The 20,756-nt window shown below is 46.4% G+C and overlaps 1 protein-coding gene across 4 annotated transcripts in view; it reads right to left on the reverse strand.

Moving 5' to 3' along the window:
• Positions 1–348: 348 nt before the first annotated feature.
• NIPAL3 (NIPA like domain containing 3) overlaps positions 349–20,756 on the reverse strand; it is a 55,988-nt gene continuing 35,580 nt past the window's right edge. For 2 of the 4 annotated variants that reach the window (XM_007980027.3, XM_038005843.2), the window contains 6 exons: positions 18,271–18,367; positions 14,889–15,024; positions 12,186–12,274; positions 10,620–10,683; positions 8,845–8,939; positions 349–4,325 (listed from right to left, as the gene is read on the reverse strand). In XM_007980027.3, the coding sequence (XP_007978218.1) occupies positions 4,126–4,325; positions 8,845–8,939; positions 10,620–10,683; positions 12,186–12,274; positions 14,889–15,024; positions 18,271–18,367 (681 nt within the window). In that variant the 3' untranslated portion in view covers positions 349–4,125. The other 2 variants (XM_073007700.1, XM_007980030.3) reach the window with 2 other exon arrangements.

Genomic DNA, 20,756 nt, shown 5'->3' on the forward strand with positions numbered 1-20,756 from the left:
CAGGCATGAGCCATTGTGCCTAGCCGAGAGTCTGTGGTTTTAACCACGGTGAGGGTTACGGGGTTGCAGGGGAAGCGCAAGTGAGCCTCAACTGCAATTATGGGCATCTCTAGATCTGTACTGTTAATGTATGAGCTATATGGAAATGTAATTAGATGAAATTAAACATTCAGTTCCTTGGTTGCACTAGCCACATTTAAAGTATTCAACAGCCACATGTCGAGAGTGGCTACCATGTTGGGCAGCGCAGACACAGAACACTTCCGTCATCACAGAAAATTCTACTAGACAGTCTGTTCTAGATAATTCTAGGAAGTATTAGCCAAACATAAGACACGAACTCAGCTGTCACTGCATGGATTTTTAATTAAATACCACTTCATAATGTTATTCACACCTAGTACTTTTTTTTTTTGAAAAATAAGACATGCCATAAGTCGTGAAGTTAACAAAATATAAGCATCCGCACAGAATATATTCTAAGGTGACTTCATTTACACCGCTTCTCAGAGAAACACACAAGTAACCTTTTGTCTGCCTATCAGCCAGTGTTGGAACGGATATGGAATTCACATGGAACGCTGCCGGGCTGGTTCCCCAACACTAGCCTGATGGAGTCCTGTACCTGCGCAGCGCCGTCAAACTGACTGGTTTCCACTAGAAAGCAATGGAGAGTCAGCTCTCCCTTCTCTACCCAGAATTCAGCTCCACACTACAAGATCTGCATAACCTGAACCTTGATGTGATAGCAACTGAAGTTTAACCCAAGTTTGGTGACCTTGCTTTAGAGACCTGGGCTGCTCGGAAGGAGACCGAGGTGTGATATTTAACATTGCTTGCGACATTCAAGAGGACCTGGGGACGTCAGAGCCGTGAGTAACAATAACGAACCAGGGCTATGAGTGGAAACCTGATGCACCCCTTCCCCATCCTAACACCCAGTGCTGCGTATGGCCATCAGCAGACAGTCCATTTATACCACGGGACAACGATAGGGAGGAACTAGCCTTCACATCAGCTGTGCTTCCTGACTACTCAAGTGACCTACGCGTGGCTTCCACTCAGGAAACCACCATTTAACTTTCTGCTCAGCCCTTTCAAGGCTCAGCTTGGTGGGATGACGCCACTGCCCCAAACCCTCAGGCAAGGGAGCTTCCCAGGCCTCAGCAGCAGTTCCTGGATCTGCAGGATCCCATGATCCACAGCTGACCTGAAATTACAGTGCACTTTATTCACTCATCTCAAGAAAGCCGGCTGGCCCAAGGTTAAAAGGCCCATACCAAAAGCAAGGGAAGGAGGGGGGCAGAGCAAGTTTGGGAGCATATATATGCCCAAATTATTACTGATCACCTGGGTTTGACACATCGAAATAGCCTCCCTGCTCACCTTCTCTTTCTCCCTCCTGCCCCTACTCCCAGCTTTAGAAAAATCACTTGGGAAAGGAGGAATACACAAATAGCAGTGAAACCTGATTTTAATTCCTGCTTTTTGTTTTTTGTTCTTGTGGGCTTGGAGAAGGTAACTCATTCCCCCTTCTGATTCCTCCTCCACACTGAACAAGCCCTCCTTTTCCATCAGTGCTGATCCTGCCCTTTTCTTCCTCATGAACCATCAATGGCTCCCATGTCCTCTTGGATACACTTTAAACTCCTTAGCCAGGTATTCAAGACCTTCCATGATTCGGCCTCCACTGCTTATCTTTTTTTTTTTTTTTTTTTTTTTTTTGGAGACATGGGCTCATTGTCACCCAGGTTGGAGTGCAGCAGCATGATCGTGGCTCACTGTACCCTTGGCTTCCTGGGCTCTAGCAATCCTCCCACCTCAGCCTCCTGAGTAGCTGGGATCACAGGCATGCCCCACCACACCCAACTAATTTTTTTTTTTAATTTTTAGCAGAGATAAGGTCTTGCTATGTTGCCTAGGCTGATATAAAACTCCCAGGCTCAAGTGATCCTCCAGCCTTAGCCTCCCAAAGTGCTGGGATTACAGGCGTGAGCCACTGTGCACAGCTTCCACCACTTAGCTTTGAGATTCGTCTCCCACCACCTTCCCTGGCTCTCCTTTCTTGCCCTGCTCCTCTTATCTCTGTGCCTTTGCAAATGCTGGCCCCTCTGCCTCGGGGATGATCACCCTACTTTCATATGCTTTATACAAATCTTAGATTTGCCACCCATCTATGAGTGGGACCAAAATCATCTCCACTTCTGAATACCCCTTTGGGCTCAGGGTCCAAACTTTGACAGGGTCTCCATGATGGTCATTTTCTGTGGCCCACCACTGCACTTCACACCCATCAGAGATTCCTGGGTATTTGTGCCTCCCTCTGCTGGCCTGGAGGGCAGGAACTATGTCTTATCTTTGTAGCTTGGGTCTTCCAAATGCTTAGCACATAGTAAATGCCTTATAAATCTTGTTGAATTGAGTTGATCCCCATCCTAAGGGAAGGGAGTCCACTGCCCGCTGCCGCCTTAGGTAGTTAAGACCACACAATACAGAAGTGGTTAAGACACAATACAGAAGTGGTTATCACAGACAACAGATGTCAGTTTTTGAAGTCAAGGTATTAAATCAGTACTAAATCAGTATTAAGCACAATCCACAAAGATAAGTGATCTGTCACACTGGTCTATTAACACTGTTATCATGCCTATTAAAGGCTGTCTAGGGAAGTGGTGAGTGTAGCTCTAAGTAGTATTCACTGGATGGAGAATGCCACAGATCCTATGGGGATTATTTAACCTTCCAAAGGAACCCTAGGGAGGAAACTTTCTGGCAAGGTTGCATGGGGCCCTGGGGGTTTTAGCAGAACATCTTTTTAAATTCTTAAGCTTTCCAGGTGTGAAATCTCAGGATTGTGGCATTGTAGCAGAATCACTGGTGGTACCAGTTAAGAATGCAGACCCCTGGGCCCCACTCCAGTCCTACTTAAGAGTGTCTGCAGTTGGGGTATAGGAATCTGCATTTTACACACACTTCTAGGGGATCCTTATGCCCACTAAAGTCTGCAGACCTTATCTGCGCCTCTCAAAGTACACACAGTCTAGGGGAAGACAGTCACACATGCAGCCAGGAAGAAAGCAACAGCCCTGTTTTTGAGAATGCTTGCTTCTCCCAGACATACATGCGTGGGGATGAGGACCCAGAGAGTCTCTATTGACTTCAAGGAAATTAACCAGTAACTTGAGCTTGGCTTGTGGCTCTGTAATGGAGAGACGGAGGACAGGTGAAGAGGCTGTCTCTGAAATGAGCATCCCCACCTTTCCAGGGGGCACTGGTATGCAGGAAAAAATAACACATAAGATGGCCAGATTTTCTACCTATCCCTTTTTAAGTGGTGAAATCACCTTTTGTAAGAGTAAGGGGGACTTTTCTTCCTTAATGGGCTGAAGCATCATCACCCTCTCCTAGCCTCCTTATTCTTCCCCTTCTCCTAACTTCCTAATTCCTTTGGGGGCAGGAGGCAGACAAACAAGTAGTCCTCACAGGACCAAAATCAAATTCGTTTTCAGAGTAGATCCAATTTGAACATATCAAGCACATCTTCCCTAGAAGGGCACAGATGACTGGAAGGCAGATGTACATTTCTGAAACACAAATGGCAGAACCTTCCACCCAGGGTTGGCCCAGCCTGCCATGTGAAGGCAGCACGAGTGCTATCACAGATACGGCGCCAGGAGTGTTGGGGAGATCAGGCATGCACATGAGGTGGAGGAAGATGAGATTTAGAGGTGTCCAGCCTTTCGCTGGATTTGAGAATTAACAGCAGACTCTCCGTCTTGTCTTAGCTCTGAAGGATACAGCAACCTTTGGTCACTGTCGGAGGAAGCTCAGTTACCATCCTCAAGGATGGTAGAAAGGCTTTCCAAATCCTGCTGGGCTAATCCAGGCAGAAGCTGGATTCTATCCCGCCAACCTGGAATAATGCTTCCATCCCCTCACCCCCATCATCTGAAATTTCCAAGACCAAGATAACGCATCCTTTCCCAGGGACAAAGGCTTTCTGAGATCATCATCCATAGCGTTCTCAGTTAAAAACAAAATGAGACTTGAAAGGCAAGTTTTAGGATTCAGGGTTGAACCGCTGTCAGCCTGGTGGGGACAGTTATAAATAGAGGGAGGCGAGTCTCATTCCTTCTTGGTGTGCTCTAGGACTCGGTAGGGGACCCCAGAGGCACTTCTGGAGCCGTGCTCTTCTTGCATGACTGGCAGTGTGGCAGGAGCGTAGATCTCAGAAATGTTGTCATTGTTTTCCAGAGCCCCATAGGAAAAAGAAGCTTTGAGGTCAGGCTGGACACTCATCCCTTTATCGTGCATGTTCTGCATACCTGAAATGAAATCCATTTTCCCCAAATCATTACGTGGTAAGGGGGCCAAGGAGGCCGCATCTCCCTCTATCCTGCCACAGACTAATTATAGTGCTCAGCAGCTAATCATGTGCATTGTCAATTTCCCGAATGCTTTAGATTTAAAAGAGAACACCCACAAATACACACTGGAACTATTACGGTTGCTAAGCAACAAGAGATGAATCTTCAGGAAATATGCACACAGACCAGCTGCTGTCAGGAGGAACCCTCAGTTGGCCTAAAGTGAGGTGGGAATGTCGGTGTGGGCCCCAGGTGGAATGGAACTAGCACTGTGCTTTGAACGTGGTAGATGCCAACGCTTCACTGCTGAATTAAATCAGGATCCAGGAAACTCTGTTACACTGTCAAGGAAAGAGAGTAATTTTTGTGTCATGGGCACCTGAAGGTGACAGATGCATCATGATGCCCAGAGAGAGCATCTTGGCCTTTAACTTTGAAGTCCCTGCTACACATATAGGGGAAGGTGAGATTTGCTTATTATTACTTCTGGGTACTTTGACAAGGGATTCCTATTTACCTTTGAGGGCAAAGCCTTTAATCTTTAATTCCTTTACCTTTGTCCTACAATTCCCCTAGTCAGGTCAGGAGGGATGTGTTTTGTTTGTTTGTTCATTTATTTATTTATTGAGACAAGGTCTTGCTCTGTTGCCCAGGCTGGAGTGCAGTGGAACGATCTTGGCTCACTGCTGCCTCAACCTCTGGGGCTCAAACGATCCTCCCATATCAGCCTCCCGAGTGGCTGGTGCTACAGGTGCATGCCACCATGTCCGGCTAATTTTTGTGTTTTTTTGGTAGAGATGGGGTTTCACCATGTTGCCCAGGCTGGTCTCAAACTTTTGGGCTGAAGTGATTCACCTGCTCCACCTCCCACAGTGTTGGGATTACAGGTGTGAGCTGTTTCGCCAGGCCGGTTACTTTTGAGGCCAACTTTTCCTGCCAGGGAATTAAGACTCTTCAAATTCTGCCTTCAGGCTGAGTCATAAGAAACTGAATGCAATGAAACTATGATGATAATAACAGCTGACATCTAACTATTTAATATGCCCTGGGCACTGGGCTAAAGGACTTTCTTTTTAAAGGCAGAGTCTATGTTTTCCAGGCTAGTCTTGAACACCTGGGGCTCAAATGATCCTCCTGCCTCAGTCTCCCAAGTAGCTGAGATTACACGTGTGAGCTATGACACCTGACTGGGCTAAGCACTTTAAATAGTAACGGTAACAACAATAGCAATGACAATGGTTATGTGTATTGAGTATTTAATTGGTGGCAGATACTGTTCCAAATAGTTACAAAGTTCTATCTCATTTGATCCTCAGGATGACTGATAAGAAAAATGAAGCAGCAGAAATGAAGCACGTAATTTGCCTGAGATCACACAGCTAGTAAGAGGCAGTGCCAGGGTCCAAACTCGGGGCTTTCAACTCAGAAGTCCATACTCTTAACTGAATGCTGTGTGGCTTCCCTATGTACCTGCACTTAATCCCCAAACAATCCAATGACAGAGATGAACTACTGTCCTCATATTCTGGAAAGAGATTCAGAGAAGTGAAGTAACTTGCCCAAGGTCACACAGCTAATGAGAGACCGAGGTGGGATCTGCCACCAGAGCCTGTGCTCTTACCCACTCTGCCAATGGCCGGGGAAGACCCAGTCCGTGAAAGGCCTTTCAGCTCCCTATTGTGTAAGACTTAACTGATGGTTCTTTGAAGGGCACAATTTAAGAGTCTGTGGTTTGGATTTTGGGGGAGGGCAGAAGAGGGAAGTGGAAGAGCTGAGGAGGTGCCTGTCCTCAGGCAAGAGAGCTGGCTTAACAGGCCTGGTTTACCTTTTGGATTTTGTCAATGCCCTCCAGCCAAAGACCAACGGGAATACACCTCCAGTCTAACAAATGTGGGTTTATTGACACATTGCAATGTGAGAGGTGGAGGGGGTTAGAAAGGAGTTATTGTGGGGTTGGCTTGGACTAGGTGATTTTGGGGTGGGTTCAAGGAAGTGAGGCTTTGCTTTGGGTTGGTTGCTGTCAGGAAGCAGGGCTAATTCCGTCATTGGGGATCTTAGTTTTTATCTAGAAGATGACTAGGTTGGAGCTAAAGCTGTGACCGGTAAAGAAGTGGCCGTCTCTCACAGCCAGGTAAGAGGGATGTTTGGTGTTTTTCATGATTTGGACAATGTCCATTTTTTGTCTGTGTTTAGACAGGATAGCAGAGTAGTCCTGTTTGTGTTCTTTCATTTATTTATTTATTTATTTTTAACTTTAGGAAAAAAACCCTTTTCTTCCCATTCCACCTGCTTGTGTCCTGATCCATCACAGCTGCAGAGTGGCCTTGTTTGCTGTTAATGTTCTGTGAAATTGTTTCTGCTCAACAGGAGAGGGCCAAGGCCCGGCTGAGAGTGCCAGGCCAGCTCCTGGAGGTCAGGAGCTATTTCTCGTTCTCATTTTTAAGAAGTCTTTCAGGTGCATGAATTACTCAAAGGCTCTCCAAATAGTGATGCGGTACATTTCTGGAATTTGAATACCTCTTGAACAGCAGTTGTCTGTTGTGAAGATACGAATCTAGGTAGACAAAAGGCAAGGTCCTAATGCTGACCAGGGAAACCAAGTGGCTGGAAAAGCACCTCTGTTTATGCTGAGACTGTTCAGCAGTTTTATTCTGCATGTTCTACCTGCCACCAGGTCAAACAAATGTGTGAAACTTCCAAAGGTTTTTAAAGCAAAAGGGAAGTGAAACCAAATGTAACCAGGCATCTACCATGTCCCAGACACTGCGCAAGAGGCCTTTACACATACAACCACTAGCCTGAAAGAAGGAATCCCAGTTACAAGTGAGGAAGAGAGGCCTTGGGAGGTCACACAGCAGGAAGGTGGCAGAGCTGGGATTTGAATCCAGGTCATCTGAACTCCAAGCCCATGCTCTTCACAGGACAGAACACCTACAATCGGAAGTGTCCTGACAAGCCACTGCAAGGGCAAGGTCTCCCTAATTCAACAGCTGACTTCCCACTGGTCACAAGGTACAAAGAAAAAGCTGAGAGCCACACCCACAAACAGACCACAGAATGTTGATATCTAAGATTACCTTAGGTTACCTTCTATTTTCCACCAGAAAATACATCTATCTATCTATCTATCTATCTATCTATATATCTATATATATATACACACACAAATACTGATATTGATATATACACATACATAGTTTATAAACACACAAACACAAGTATACATACACATACTTGCACACACAGAGTTGACACCTCACCTATCTGGAATTCAGCTATCCAGCGCCCTCATCTATCCGGAACACAGCCGAGAAACAAGGAAGTTAGCAAAAAAGGAATCTGAGCAGCCAGATTAGACGTTTAAAAAGTTCATGCACCAAAGCTCATGCACTTAACTCCTAGTAGAAATCTTAGGCCCCCAACTCAGAACTCCTTCATTTTGATTTTATTTGTAATTTGAACAAGTTGGGCTGAGGGAGCACATTGACATTGAGTTGCTATACTCAGGCAGGCTGGCTACAGCAAGAAGGACAGACAACAGCTTAATAACAAAAGGGAGGAACTAATATAAAAAGTACACACATAAACCCTGGGGCCATTTAATGTAGGGGCACACCAGTCAGCCCTGAGAACACACCTGCATCACAGGGTTACAGCATGAAAACCTCTCGAGTAAGCAGTCCTCTAACGTCTACATCAATGTGTTTATATTTTGTTCATGAGATTGTGTTAATGAAGGACAGGAGATTATGTTTTAGAGACAGTTCCATCTTGTATAAATAAAATTAAAATGTTGAGTTAAGTGCGAAAGCTAATGGTCACCAGCAACCTACAGAGTTTAGGTCAGCAAATCTGAGGTTGGTCCAATGTCTTAACTTTTCTAATCTGAATTCCTTTAGGCTAGACAGGCACTCTCCAGTCCTCCACAGGTCCCACCACTCCCTGCTGGGCAGTATTTGGCTGATTCACATGTTTATGTTACTGTCAGGGCTTACAGGCATTTACATTTGTGTTTCTCAGTATGAATCCTTAGCTCGCTATGAAATTAGGCTTTCCAGAATGATCTACTCCCTTGTGGCATCCAGGGAGTGAGATTATAATATTTTAATTTCATTCCACTCATTTTCCTTCCCCTCTCTCATCATTTCATTCCAACTAGATGAATGGATTTTTCCATTTGCAGGCATGAAGCCTGGGGCTGCAGATCCTAATTATAATGAGTATGAATCAGAATTTTCTTTAAAAGATCCCCAAATAGACACGGAACTGGCAAGATGTGCTCAAAACCAACTGAGGTGCCTCAGCCGTTGCCTACCCTTTTGCACAAGATTAAAAAAAAAAAAAGAAAAGAAAAAAGACAGTGAGAGAACAGTCACACGATAAAGGCACAGCACAGCAGTTGGTTGTCTCTTTTTAAACAGGAAGTGCAGTCATTCTACATGGATGGTCAGCTAGACCCACGGGGCTTTAACCTTACCTGGCATGGCATCCATGGAAATATAGGGCTCAAATGGAATGGCCTTCTTCCTGTTACGCGTGATTAAGAAGACGCCCAGGAACGCGATGAGGCACCTGAGGAATGGAGATAAGACAGGAAGAGAAATAAGGCCAGGAGCAAGGTTGGGGAGGGACACACTTTCAGGCTCAGGTGATGCGAAAGAGGTAAAAAGGCTTGCAGGCTGCGGAGGAAGGCTCACCGCCCAAGGAGCCCTGAGAGGCTGCCAGCCTGGGATCAGCAGGGGCAGATGCAAGTTGAATAACAATAGCTGGAGTGGCCTCACATGCCCTACACTCTCCATGAGCTGTAATCAGAATAAATTAGACTCTCCTGGGCGAGCTTCTCATGGCTCTTCACTTCCATTTAATCAGGATTCTCGGAACCTTGCCTTTTAAAACTTGTTTTTTTTTTTTTTAATTGAAGTCATTCGTTTCAATCATTACTGAAGTATAGATAGTAAAAATCAACAAAAATTGGAGAGTCCGTGTACTCTTGGTCTCACTCGGCCAGGCAGGTGTATAGCCTTCCAGGTTATTTTTTGTTTTGCTTTGTTTTTTCCCTTTTTCCTATAGCTCACATAAACAAGCATACTTTCTAAACATTAACGTATCATTTACAAGCAGCAAAATGCACCAACCCTAGATGTCTAGATGAATGGATTTTACTTGTGGAATCATCACCCAGGTCAAGACAGAAAATACTTCCATCCCCCTCAGAAAGTTTTCCTGGGCCCCTTTCCATTTCATGCCAGCCCTTCCCCACTATCCTGACTTCTCTCACCATGGATGAAATTAGTCTGTTCTTTAATTCATGTAAGTTAAATCATACACTATGTACTCTTTTATGTCTGGTTCCTTTCATTTGATAAAATGTTAAGATTCATCTTCTTTTTTTATTTTTTATTTTGATCTCTTTTTGAGACAGAGTCTCACTCTGTTGCCCAGGTTGGAGTCCAGTAGCGCGATCTCAGCTCACGCAACCTCCGCCCCCCAGGTTCAAGTGATCCTCCTGCCTCAGCCTCCTGAGTAGCTAGGATTACAGGTGCCTGCCACCACACCTGGCTAATTTTTTTCTGTGTCAGCACCTATGGACTGGCCTCAAGTTTTCAAAATGGCAGCATGGCATGCTATTATCTAGATATGGCATAATTTTTTAACACCTGTATTCTACTGCTGAGCATTTCTATTGTTTTCAATTGTTTGCTTATACAACTAATTTAAAAATTAATAAATAGCCCTATACATGTGTCTTTGCATCCCTGTTGAAGCCTTTTTCCAAGATAAATGATTAGAATGGAATACTGTATCAAAAAGTATGCTTGTTTGGATTTTTGTTGCTGTTGTTAAATTTTCCTCCCACATTAAAGTATGCTAACAGTGTGGTAGTGGGCTGGCCTCCTCATCCTCTTGCCAATGTGGAATACTATTAATCCTGTTAGTTTTTGCAAAAGGATGGTATCTCATGTGGCTTCAATATGCATTTCTTAGATCTGAGATGAGGTTGAGAGACTTTTCAATGTGTCAAAATGTGGTATTTGAGAAATGCCAAAGGGATTAGAGTCCAAAAGAGAAGAAAGGGGAAGATAAAGCCCTTAGAGGAAGAAAATGCTCACCTCTGGGGAGAAAGCTCCCAAACCCCACAGCTCCTCTGACTCTAAAGGATGGGGCAGCTGTAGCAATAAGGTAGAGAGCGGGGCAACCTGCTTGGAATTCTACACACAACATCTTGCGGCCGGCAAGCAGGACAGAACTCACCCCAGTGCAAACATGCAGATGTGCAGCACATCCTCCCCGATGAAGTCCAGGTAAAATATTGCACCTGCAGCAGCAAATCATAGAAAATACCGCTGAGCTGTTTTCAAGTCACCCATCTGCAAGTCTGTCTAGGATTTGGCTAAGCTCTCTCCCCTTTAGGAAACCAAAACGATCAAAACTTATTATGACTGTGCCTTACAAGAAGAATGGAATAAAAGCCATTTAGGGGATCAGGTTGTCAACTTTTTTCCACCTTAGGCCCCTTTGATCTCCATGTTTCTTAACTTACATTGGGGGATAATATTAGACGCACAAAAATGGTGTAGAGTTCCCATGCACTCTTCCTCCAGCTTTCCCCAGTTATGTCTTCCATAACCACAGTGCGTAATCAAAGCAGGAAAACGACAATCAACACTCACTCACTAAACCACAGACCCTATTTACCAGTTTGCGCCTGCAATCGTCTCCCCTCCATCTTTCTTAAGATGGATAAACAAGGCTTTGTGCTTATGTTGTTAAAGCTTTCTAACCTCGTATGGCCAGTAGATGCCAAGTCTGTGGGTCTACTCCTGTGGTATGGGAGTGGGGTGGGCCTACTGCCTCTGCCCTGAGCCAGCCTTTGTCTGGAATCATCTCACCCACACAGGCCTCTAGCTGTATTCCTGAGCTCCTGATTCCCTGCCTTGACTTGTGTTCTCACTCAACCATGGTGTTTGCGATTCCTTTCAACCTTGGCTGGACTTCATGCTTCTTGACCAAGCTTCTTGACCAAGACTTCGCTTATGGCTTCTGGCTGCTCTGGGTCAATACCTCATGGCCCCCGATGCTGCTCACAGCATGGGCCCTGGAAACTGTGTGCCTTGTGTGTTCCTCCTGTGTAGACAGGAACGGCGGCACCACTTGTCTTAAGTGCTGTGCAGAGCATAGGGCTTTACAGCCAGGCTTTCATCAAAGGAAAGCACTTAGTTCTTACTGGATTTTTAACTGAAGATTTTAGTTATCTATTATGCCATTTAAACAAACAAACAGCTTTATATGATTGCAGCCTCTAAGGCCACTACAGAAAGAAAATGAAAAAAAAATTAGAGGTGAAATAGAGGAAAAGGGGGCTGTAATGCTAATGATCACTTATTAAGCATCGATGATGTTGCAGTGCTATACATATTCATGATCTCTAAAATTATATAGAAGAGATGTGTGGTCACTTAGCCAGTGGGGGTTGTGGAGTTAGAATATAGCAAAACTTGTTAAAGTACACACAGTATGGCGTAGGGCACATTTGGATCATTCCTATTACAATTCTCGGAGGTAAGTGTTATCACTCCCATTTTATGAATGTGGAGCTGAGGCTCAGAGAGGTTAAGTGATGTTTGCAGAGCTGATGTGTGTCTGTGCAGGTGTGGATACAAACCTGGGTCTCTCTGTCTGGAAATCCTGCACATTCTCCATGAACCCATATATCACTCTACGGGGAGAACGAGTCAGCAGAATCAGCCTCTCTCCACTCTGGGATAATATCCTGCTGCTAAAGTAGAAGACAGAAATCTAGCAATGGACCACCCTTACCTGCTGTGATAGCAATGGTTGTGGACAGAATGTAGCCCACGCTGGCAATCAAAGAGGAGTCGTACATCTGTGAGGCTTGACTCAAAAACCTTCAAAACAAAAGCACTCCAGTCAGTAGGCTGTGGAGATGTTGGAAAGGCTAAGAGCTGACAACAGTAGAGTTTGGTTTGAAATATGAAGATGATACATTTAGGAACGTTCCTTGGGTTTCTAAAAATGCCACCCTCATGTTACAGGGCACCGTGTATCCCTGGTCTGGGGTCCATGCTTGATTCCCACTCTTCCCCTAGACACACAGCTAAGGCCCATCCCCATTTCCCAACTGAGCCATGCCATCATGGTCTCACACCTTTGGCCACATGGTTCCTGCCACTTGAAATGCCCTTCTCCTCACCCCCCTGTATCCCCACCCCACTAAAAAGAGCCATTCCTGCATCTCTTATACCCCTGCCCCCAGAAACTCTTATAGCCCTAATCACGTTCTGCCTAGTGTTATAATTATTTTCAATAAAATTTCTTTTTAATTTGAAAATAACGTGATCACTGCAATAAATATAGGAAAAAGAGAAAATTAGAGTCCTTCCTAATCACTCCATCTATGATAAAAAATACCCCAATTTTGGAAGATATTCTTTGCCCTTTCTCTGCATAGTTGCTTACACCATGCTCACCACTCAATTGCTTTTATTTTTTTACTTCGCTTTGTGGCCTGGGCTGGAGTGCAGTGGCACAGTGATAGCTCACCACAGCCTCTCACTACCGGGCTCAAATGCTCCTCCTGCCTCAGCCTCCTGAGTAGCTGGGTGTGAGCCACTGCATGCAGCTTGGCTGTACTAGTTTGTTCACTGGCTGTCCCCCAGCCAGGGCTGTGAATGCCTGAGGGCAGTGAGTGACTACCCTCACCGTCCCTGGGTGCTGAGCACCCTCAGTGGGCTGCACTGGTTAGTGAATGAGTAGCACCTTAGGAGATGGGCGGGGGCATCTGAGCCATGTTTGTGACACCTGGAGTGCTCAGCGCAGGGCCTTGGACTGGCAGGGGCTCCCTGGTGATGACTGCAATTGTTGTAGTGGGACCAAAAATAATAATAACCAAAATAACAATAGCAAGGCCAATAATCATAGAAGCAGCTCATGTTTACTGGGCATTTCCCTAGAGACGTTCTCCGTTCTCCTAAGAGCTTCATGTGATTCTCTTAAGTAGGGACTGTTGTTCTCATCAGCAGGTGAAGAATCTGAGTCTTGGAGAAGCTGAATAGGCAACAGCAGAGCAGAGCGGTGAGGGCATGGGCTGGGGAGCCAGACACCTGGATTCAGATTTCAGCTCTGCCACTTCCTAGCCTCTTACCCTCTCTGCCTCAGTTCCTCCTATGCAAAGTGGGGATAATATCCTCTACGTCAAAGGAGTGTTGTAAGGACCAAATGAGCTGGTTCCATAAAGCACTGAGAAAAGAGCTGGGCTCATACCAAACACCGGGCCAGCAGCAGCTGCTCCTATGGTCCCTGGAGGCCATGTAGCTGGTGGACCTTGAGTCTGAGCCTGAGCTTTCCAGGCTGAATCAGCCTCGTGTGCTGGTGAGTCCTGTGTACCTACACAGGTTTTGTCACCTACAACATTCCTAGAGCCTCTCCTCTTCCCAGGCCCTCTGTTGGGCTCCAGGACTCAAACGCAAACAAGACACAGGCCCTGTCCTCAGGCTGCTGCCTTTTATTTAACTTCATGCTTAGAAAGAGGAGGGGGTACTTTGCCTTCCACTCAGGAAGATTTGGAGGTGATATATTGAAGGCAATAAATGACAACTTTTCTTTCCAACCCAGAAGACAAGCAGGTGCGTCCTAGGGATGGCCATGCTTCCGAGGCCCCTGAGATGATCACCTGCCCCAGAGAAGATGGGAAGTAAGTCTGCCTCCAACCACAAATTTCTCACATTCTGGCCAGGCATGGTGGCTCATGCCTATAATCCCAGTACTTTGGGAGGCCAAGGTGGGCAGATCACTTGAGGTTAGGAGTTTGAGACTAGCCTGGCCCACAACGTGAAATCCCATCTCTACTAAAAATATATAAAAATTAGCCGGGTATGGTGGCACACACCTGTAGTCCCAGCTACTTGGGAGGCTGAGGCAGGAGACTCACTTGAACCCCAGAGGCAGAGGTTATCGTGAGCCGAGATGGCACCACTGCACTCCAGCCTGGGCAACAGAATGAGCCTCCATCTCAAAACAAACAAACGAAAATCTCACATTCTGAGGCAGCAGGGAAAAACCCATCCACTGCTAGCTTCATATTTCTTTCTTTTTTATTTTTTAATTCTTGTGCCTCAGCTTCCTGAGTAGCTAGGACTACAGGCATGTGCCACCACGCCCAGCTACTTTTTTTGTTTGTTTGTTTTGTATTTTTAGTAAAGACAGGATTTTACCATGTTGGCCAGGCTAGTCTCAAACTCCTGGCCTCAAGTGACCCACCCACCTCAGCCTCCCAAAGAGCTGGGATTACAGGCATGGGTCACTGTGCCTGGCCTGGCTTCATCTTTTGAGTGACCCTCCAGGTGATAACTCAGCAAATTAGTAGCTCCTCTCTCCACGCTGGATGCCAGGCCCTGTGGCATGTTCGGCCCTCCTTGTAGCTTCATGGCATAAGTCATCAGGCCCCCAGAAGAGAAGCAGCCCAAATGGTGGGGCTCAGCAGGAAAAGGATTTGTAACTCACGCAGCCTGATAGACGGCGGTTGCCACCATGCACACAAACATCACGTAGAAGATGGGGTAGTCAAGCTGCAGGTTCCCTTGAATGGACAAGACAAGCATCCCAGCCACGGCCTTGACTGTCACCACCGTCATGGAGCCTGCAGATGGGAGACAAGGGCGAATGGGGAGCCTCAGGGAAATGCAGAGAGTTACGTCCGGAAAGCCAGTCTATAACCCCAAAGCACTTGGGGAGACAGAGGGGAGGGAATAGGAACAGAGTCAAACCGGTAGTTTGCATGGTGACAAACACCGTTTGCACTGGGTCTCGTGTGCACCTCTCCCGTGTACTCCCATGCTCTGTGCTGACTACACCCTAAAGGAGGGAGGAAAGCCAAACTCCTGAAGGTAATCCTAGATGTCACTTCTAAACTGCCAAGCATGGGCAGTAAGTTCAGTTCTCTGAGGCCCAAAGTGACCAGCACTGTGGCCAAAAGGATCCCTGAGTGGATCAATGAACTCACGAGTCTCATAGCAACCACAGGAAAAACATGTGGTGTGTAAACAGCCTAGGAGTTGTTGGGTTTTTTAGTGCTCAGTCACTTGTATTTTTTTGTTGTTGTTTTTTTTTTTTTTTTTTTTTTTTTTTTTTTTTTTTTTTTTTTTTTGAGACAGAGTCTCGCTCTGTGCCCCAGGCTGGAGTGCAGTGGCGCGATCTCGGCTCACTGCAAGCTCCGCCTCCCGGGTTTACGCCATTCTCCTGCCTCAGCCTCCCGGGTAGCTGGGACTACAGGCGCCCGCCACCTCGCCCGGCTAGTTTTCTTGTATTTTTAGTAGAGACGGGGTTTCACTGTGTTAGCCAGGATGGTCTCGATCTCCTGACCTCGTGATCCGCCCGCCTCGGCCTCCCAAAGTGCTGGGATTACAGGCTTGAGCCACCGCGCCCGGCCTTTTTGTTGTTGTATTTCTTTTTTTCCTTTTTGCGGAGAACAAGGTCTCACTATATTGCCCCGGCAGGTCTTGAACTCCTGGGCTCAAGCTATCCTCCTACCTCTGTCTCCCTAAGAGCTGGGATTGCAGGCGTGAGCCACCGCACCCGGCTGGTCACTTGTATTTTTAAAAACATTTCTCCAGTGTTTTGGAAGGCGCACCCCTGTGCATATGTGCAAATATTTCCAATATGTGTGTACTTATTTTCAAATTAAAGTCATGTGACCCTGTACTTAAATGGTATGCACGTTATAAAATTTGTACAGGAATATAAATTAAAAGGCAGAGAAAAAATGATTGAAGTTTTAATATTCTCTCTGTGTACCCAGCGGAGCATCCTGCTCACCTCCCTTTGGAGACCCTCGCTCTACCCTACTGTTCAGAAATGGCTTCTAACTACAGACCATTAGACTGCCCTGCCAAACAGGAGTTAGAGAGAGCCCCCAAGAGTGGTCCAAGTGAAGTCCTGGTCCCAGCTGCTCTGCTTTGCTTTCCTATTCTTCAGCTTTGGTTTATTTCTCTTTCTCCTGCCAATACCCACCCCCGCCCACAGTGTCTCTCGGGCTCCTCACCCATTAGGCTACAGTTTCCAAACACCAGCAGCCACTTAAGCACTTGTCATCAGGGAGTCCTCCTTAGTGAGAAGGGGATTGGCCAATGGCCTCAGAACCTTCTGGCCTTCCTACGTAAGAGGAGAGGATGTTTCAGGGCCGTGATCCTTCCCATCCACTTTGAAAACAAAGTCATTGAGGAATGAAGGACTGATTCATGCTATGACGTGGGTGAACCTCAGAATCATCATGCTCAGTGAAAGAAGCCAGTCACAACAGGCCACAAAGCATATGACTTTATTTATGAAGGAGTTCAAAAAGGCAAATCTACAGGGACAGAAGGTAGCTTAGTGGTTGCCTGGGGCTGGGAAGAGGGGAACAGGGAGTGATTGCTAATAGGCACAGGATTTCTTTTTGGGGTGACAAAATGTTTTAAAATTAGATTAGGATGATGGTTTCACAACTCTATGAAGTACTAAAAACCACTGAATTGTAAACTTTAAACAGGTGAACTTTATGGTATGTAAATTATATCTCAACAGAGCTGTTAAAAAATTAATTAATGAGGGCCGGGCGCGGTGGCTCAAGCCTGTAATCCCAGCACTTTGGGAGGCCGAGACGGGCGGATCACGAGGTCAGGAGATCGAGACCATCCTGGCTAACACAGTGAAACCCCGTCTCTACTAAAAATACAAGAAAATTAGCCGGGCGTGGTGGCAGGCGCCTGTAGTCCCAGCTACTCGGGAGGCTGAGGCAGGAGAATGGCGTAAACCCGGGAGGCGGAGCTTGCAGTGAGCCGAGATCGCGCCACTGCACTCCAGCCTGGGGCACACAGCAAGACTCCGTCTCAAAAAAAAAAAAAAATTAATTAATGAAACCCTGTCTTCAGTGACAGGTATGTATTTGGCTGATGGCTTGTGGCCGTGGTAGGGTGCACAGTAGGAAGGTTGGAAGAAAAATGCACATGCACATATTAGGCACCTGTGCACATCTCATTTAACCCCTACTCCCTTCTGTGACTTGGATGTTCTCATACCCCCCTTTAGAGAAGTGGACGGTGTGGCTTAAGGAGGGAGGGTCACTAGCCTGAGGCCAGAGACACAAGACCAGCGCAGCAGCAGGCTCCACCAGCCCTGACACCAGCCTGCTCCTCCACCTCTGTCCGCTTCTCCTTCTCAGGAAGGATGGATTCCCCACAGCTCTATTTAGCTATAAAATTATACACTGTTCTAGCCAGGCACAGTGGCTCATGTCTGTAATCCTGGCACTTTGGGAGGCTGAAGCAGGGGGATCACTTGAGGCCAGGAGGTCAAAGCTACTGTGAGCTATGATTGTACCACTGCACTCCAGCCTGGGTGACAGAGTGAGACTGTCTCAAAAAAAGGAAAAATTAATATGCAGTTTCTAGCCTCAAGCTGATTCAGGAGCTATCTCTTCCACAGCACCCATCTTTGAATCCAGAATGAATTCCTAAGCTCTGATAGGTTTTGCATGGATCTTTTCAGGGCCCAATCACTGGGGCGTGTTCTACTTGTGCCATCTCTGAAACAACATAACTCACCTCATCCTCACTCTGCTTAACTCTTCCTCATTGGAATTGTTATTGCCCAAACTTACATAACCTATGAATTTGGCTAGCTGTTTACTGCTATTTTCTCCCTTTAGATTGGAGGCTCCTGGAGGACAGGAGTTTGCCTCCAGTCAGCAGGGACCCAGCTCCCCAGAGCCACTGATGGAGACAGAACAACCTGAGCCAGCCTCAAGCAGCTTCTGTGTCCAGGGGCCAAAGCTCTGCAAACAAAACCCACATCTCCATTTGGTGCTTCTTGGTGGTGGCAAAAGTCAATCATCTAAATGCCAACTTACCGAGTAACGCCACCAAGAGAAGAATCACGACAATGTTGTTGGCGTTCTTCTCCTTGTAGAAGTAGAGCAGCAAGCAGAACAGAATGATTCCCACCAGCTGTGGAAGGCAGCGAGCAGGGGGTCAGTGGGGACCACAGAGGTAGGTGAGACCGGGAGACCCTGGTGGGCTGGGCCTTCATCAGAGTCACAGGGTTGAAAGGGAATGACTGAGCTATGAGTCAGCATTTCCCAAACTACTGTTAGACATTCAGGGGAAAAGGGAAACAGAGTGAATCTCTCTAATCCCTGGCTAGTACTGAGAAGGAATTCCCCGTTGTCCTGAGGCTGAAGCTTTGAGGGTGAGGTGCTGCCCTCATGTCCACTCTTTCTTGGAGGGCCAAGATTCATCAGGCTGAGAAAGTTTCTTCCCACTCCACTGCTCCATGGGTATCCCCATTAAAACAATGGGTCAGTCCAAGAGGGAGACACTTGTTCACCAAGCTCTTTGGTCAAGAATAAGAAGTCAGGTGCGGTGGCTCACTCCTGTAATCCTAGCACTTTGGGAGGCTGAGGTGGGCGGGTCACCTGAGGTCAGGAGTTTGAGACCAGCCTGGCCAACATGGTGAAACCTGGTCTCTACTAAAAATAGAAAGAAAAAAAAAAATAGCTGGGTGTGGTGGCATCTGCCTGTAATCCCAGCTACCCAGGAGGCTGAGGCAGGAGAATTGCTGAGATCGTGCCACTGCATGCCAGCCTGGGAGACAGAGCGAGGCTCCATCTCAAAGAAAAAAAGAATATGAGTATATACTCCCCGTGCCCCCAGCCAAGCTTCCAGTGTGAGGTTTAACAGAATAGAATGAGGAAGGCATGTGGAGTCAGGGAGACCTGGGTTTGACCTTGGATCTGCCTCTAAACTAGTTGTGTGACCTTGGGTAAGTCACTTAACTTCTCTAAACCTTAGTTAACCCTGTGGGAAATAGGGATAAGAATTCTTTTTAAGGCGTCATTATCACAGCTTACACTAATGATGTCTCCTTGTATGCCAGGTAGTGTTCTAAGCATTTTATCTACCTTAATCTCATGAAATCAGCACAAGAACCCTAGGAAGCAGGTACTACCACGATCCCGTGCATGACACAGAGGAATTTAAACCCGGACAGTCTGGCTCCCACGCCCATGCACTTTCCTGCTAGACTACACCGTCTGGAGATGGGCGGCCCAGTGCCTGCTGTTTAGAAGGTGCTCTATCAGTAGAAACTTACCATTAGACGATGGCAAGTCCGAGTTTGAGAAGCTCCCCCTCCTCGCATCAACAACTTGTCCTTGCCACCCCTTAAAAGCCCAGATATTTGCTAACACTTTCCCAAGAAGTTGAGCCAGCCCTAGCACCCAGTGCAACGAAAGCAGAAAACTTTGACAACAGCCTAGTCGCATTTGCCTACCCCAAACCCCTTATCAAAGCTGATTTAGTATAAAAAACAACACAGAAACATTAATGGGCATTTTGAAACATGTAAAACATTCCTTCTAATTAGAGACCACTAAAACACAGCTGCTTTCATTTCCCTCTGTTTCTTCTTTGTCTTTGTTCCAGGGAATCCATATTTTATCGAGTTGTCATTATAGTCAATGCACAATTTTGGACTGGGCTGTTTTTAGTTACCATAAACAATCTTCATGTTGTGTGAAGTTGTCATAATTATCTTTAATTGCTGCAGAACACTTCATCAAGTGGATGTGTTGCCAGTCATCAACATTCCCAACCACTGTGCCTGCATTTGAGGGGCCCCAATTGTTCAGCCATTCTCCATGATGCTTTTTTTCTTTTTTCTTTTTTTTGAGATGCGGTCTCACTGTGTCACTCAGGCTGGAGTGCAGTACTGTGATCATGGCTCACTGCAGCTTTGACCTCCAGGGCTCAAACTATCCTCCCACCTTAACCTCCTTAGTAGCTGGTACTACGGGCACGTGCCAACACACCTGGCTAATTTTTAATTTTTCCTAATAGAGATGGGGTTTTGCCACATTGTCCACACTGGTCTCAAGTTCCTAGGCTCAAGCAATCCTCCTGCCTCGGCCTCCCAAAGTGCTGGGATTACAGGTGTGAGCCACCACACGTGGCCCATTCTCCATGATTCTAAAATGAACACGGGAATAGCACTGGATATTATATCATGAGATGGCTGTGCATATGCGGTGCCTCCCAATAGTCCATGAGTTCTGTGGGCATGTCTCATTTATTTTTTATAACCATAGTGTCGAGCACACAGCAGACGCTCAATAAATATTGACTGAATTTGGTTTGGCCAAATCTCTCCAGCTGGCAGCACTGCCTCCTGGTCATGATGAAGTAAGACAACAGTCATTCACTGAGCACCTACCACGTTCTAGGTGACTTAAATGCTACTTCCTGGATCTCCCAATAGCAATTCTAAGTCCAGAGATTCTTGCCATTTTACAGAGAGGGAAACAGAGAAGGAAAGCGACTTGGCTAAGGCCACACAGCA

The sequence above is a fragment of the Chlorocebus sabaeus genome, chromosome 20, assembly GCF_047675955.1.
Source record: "Chlorocebus sabaeus isolate Y175 chromosome 20, mChlSab1.0.hap1, whole genome shotgun sequence".
NCBI classification, from domain to species: Eukaryota; Metazoa; Chordata; class Mammalia; order Primates; family Cercopithecidae; genus Chlorocebus; species Chlorocebus sabaeus.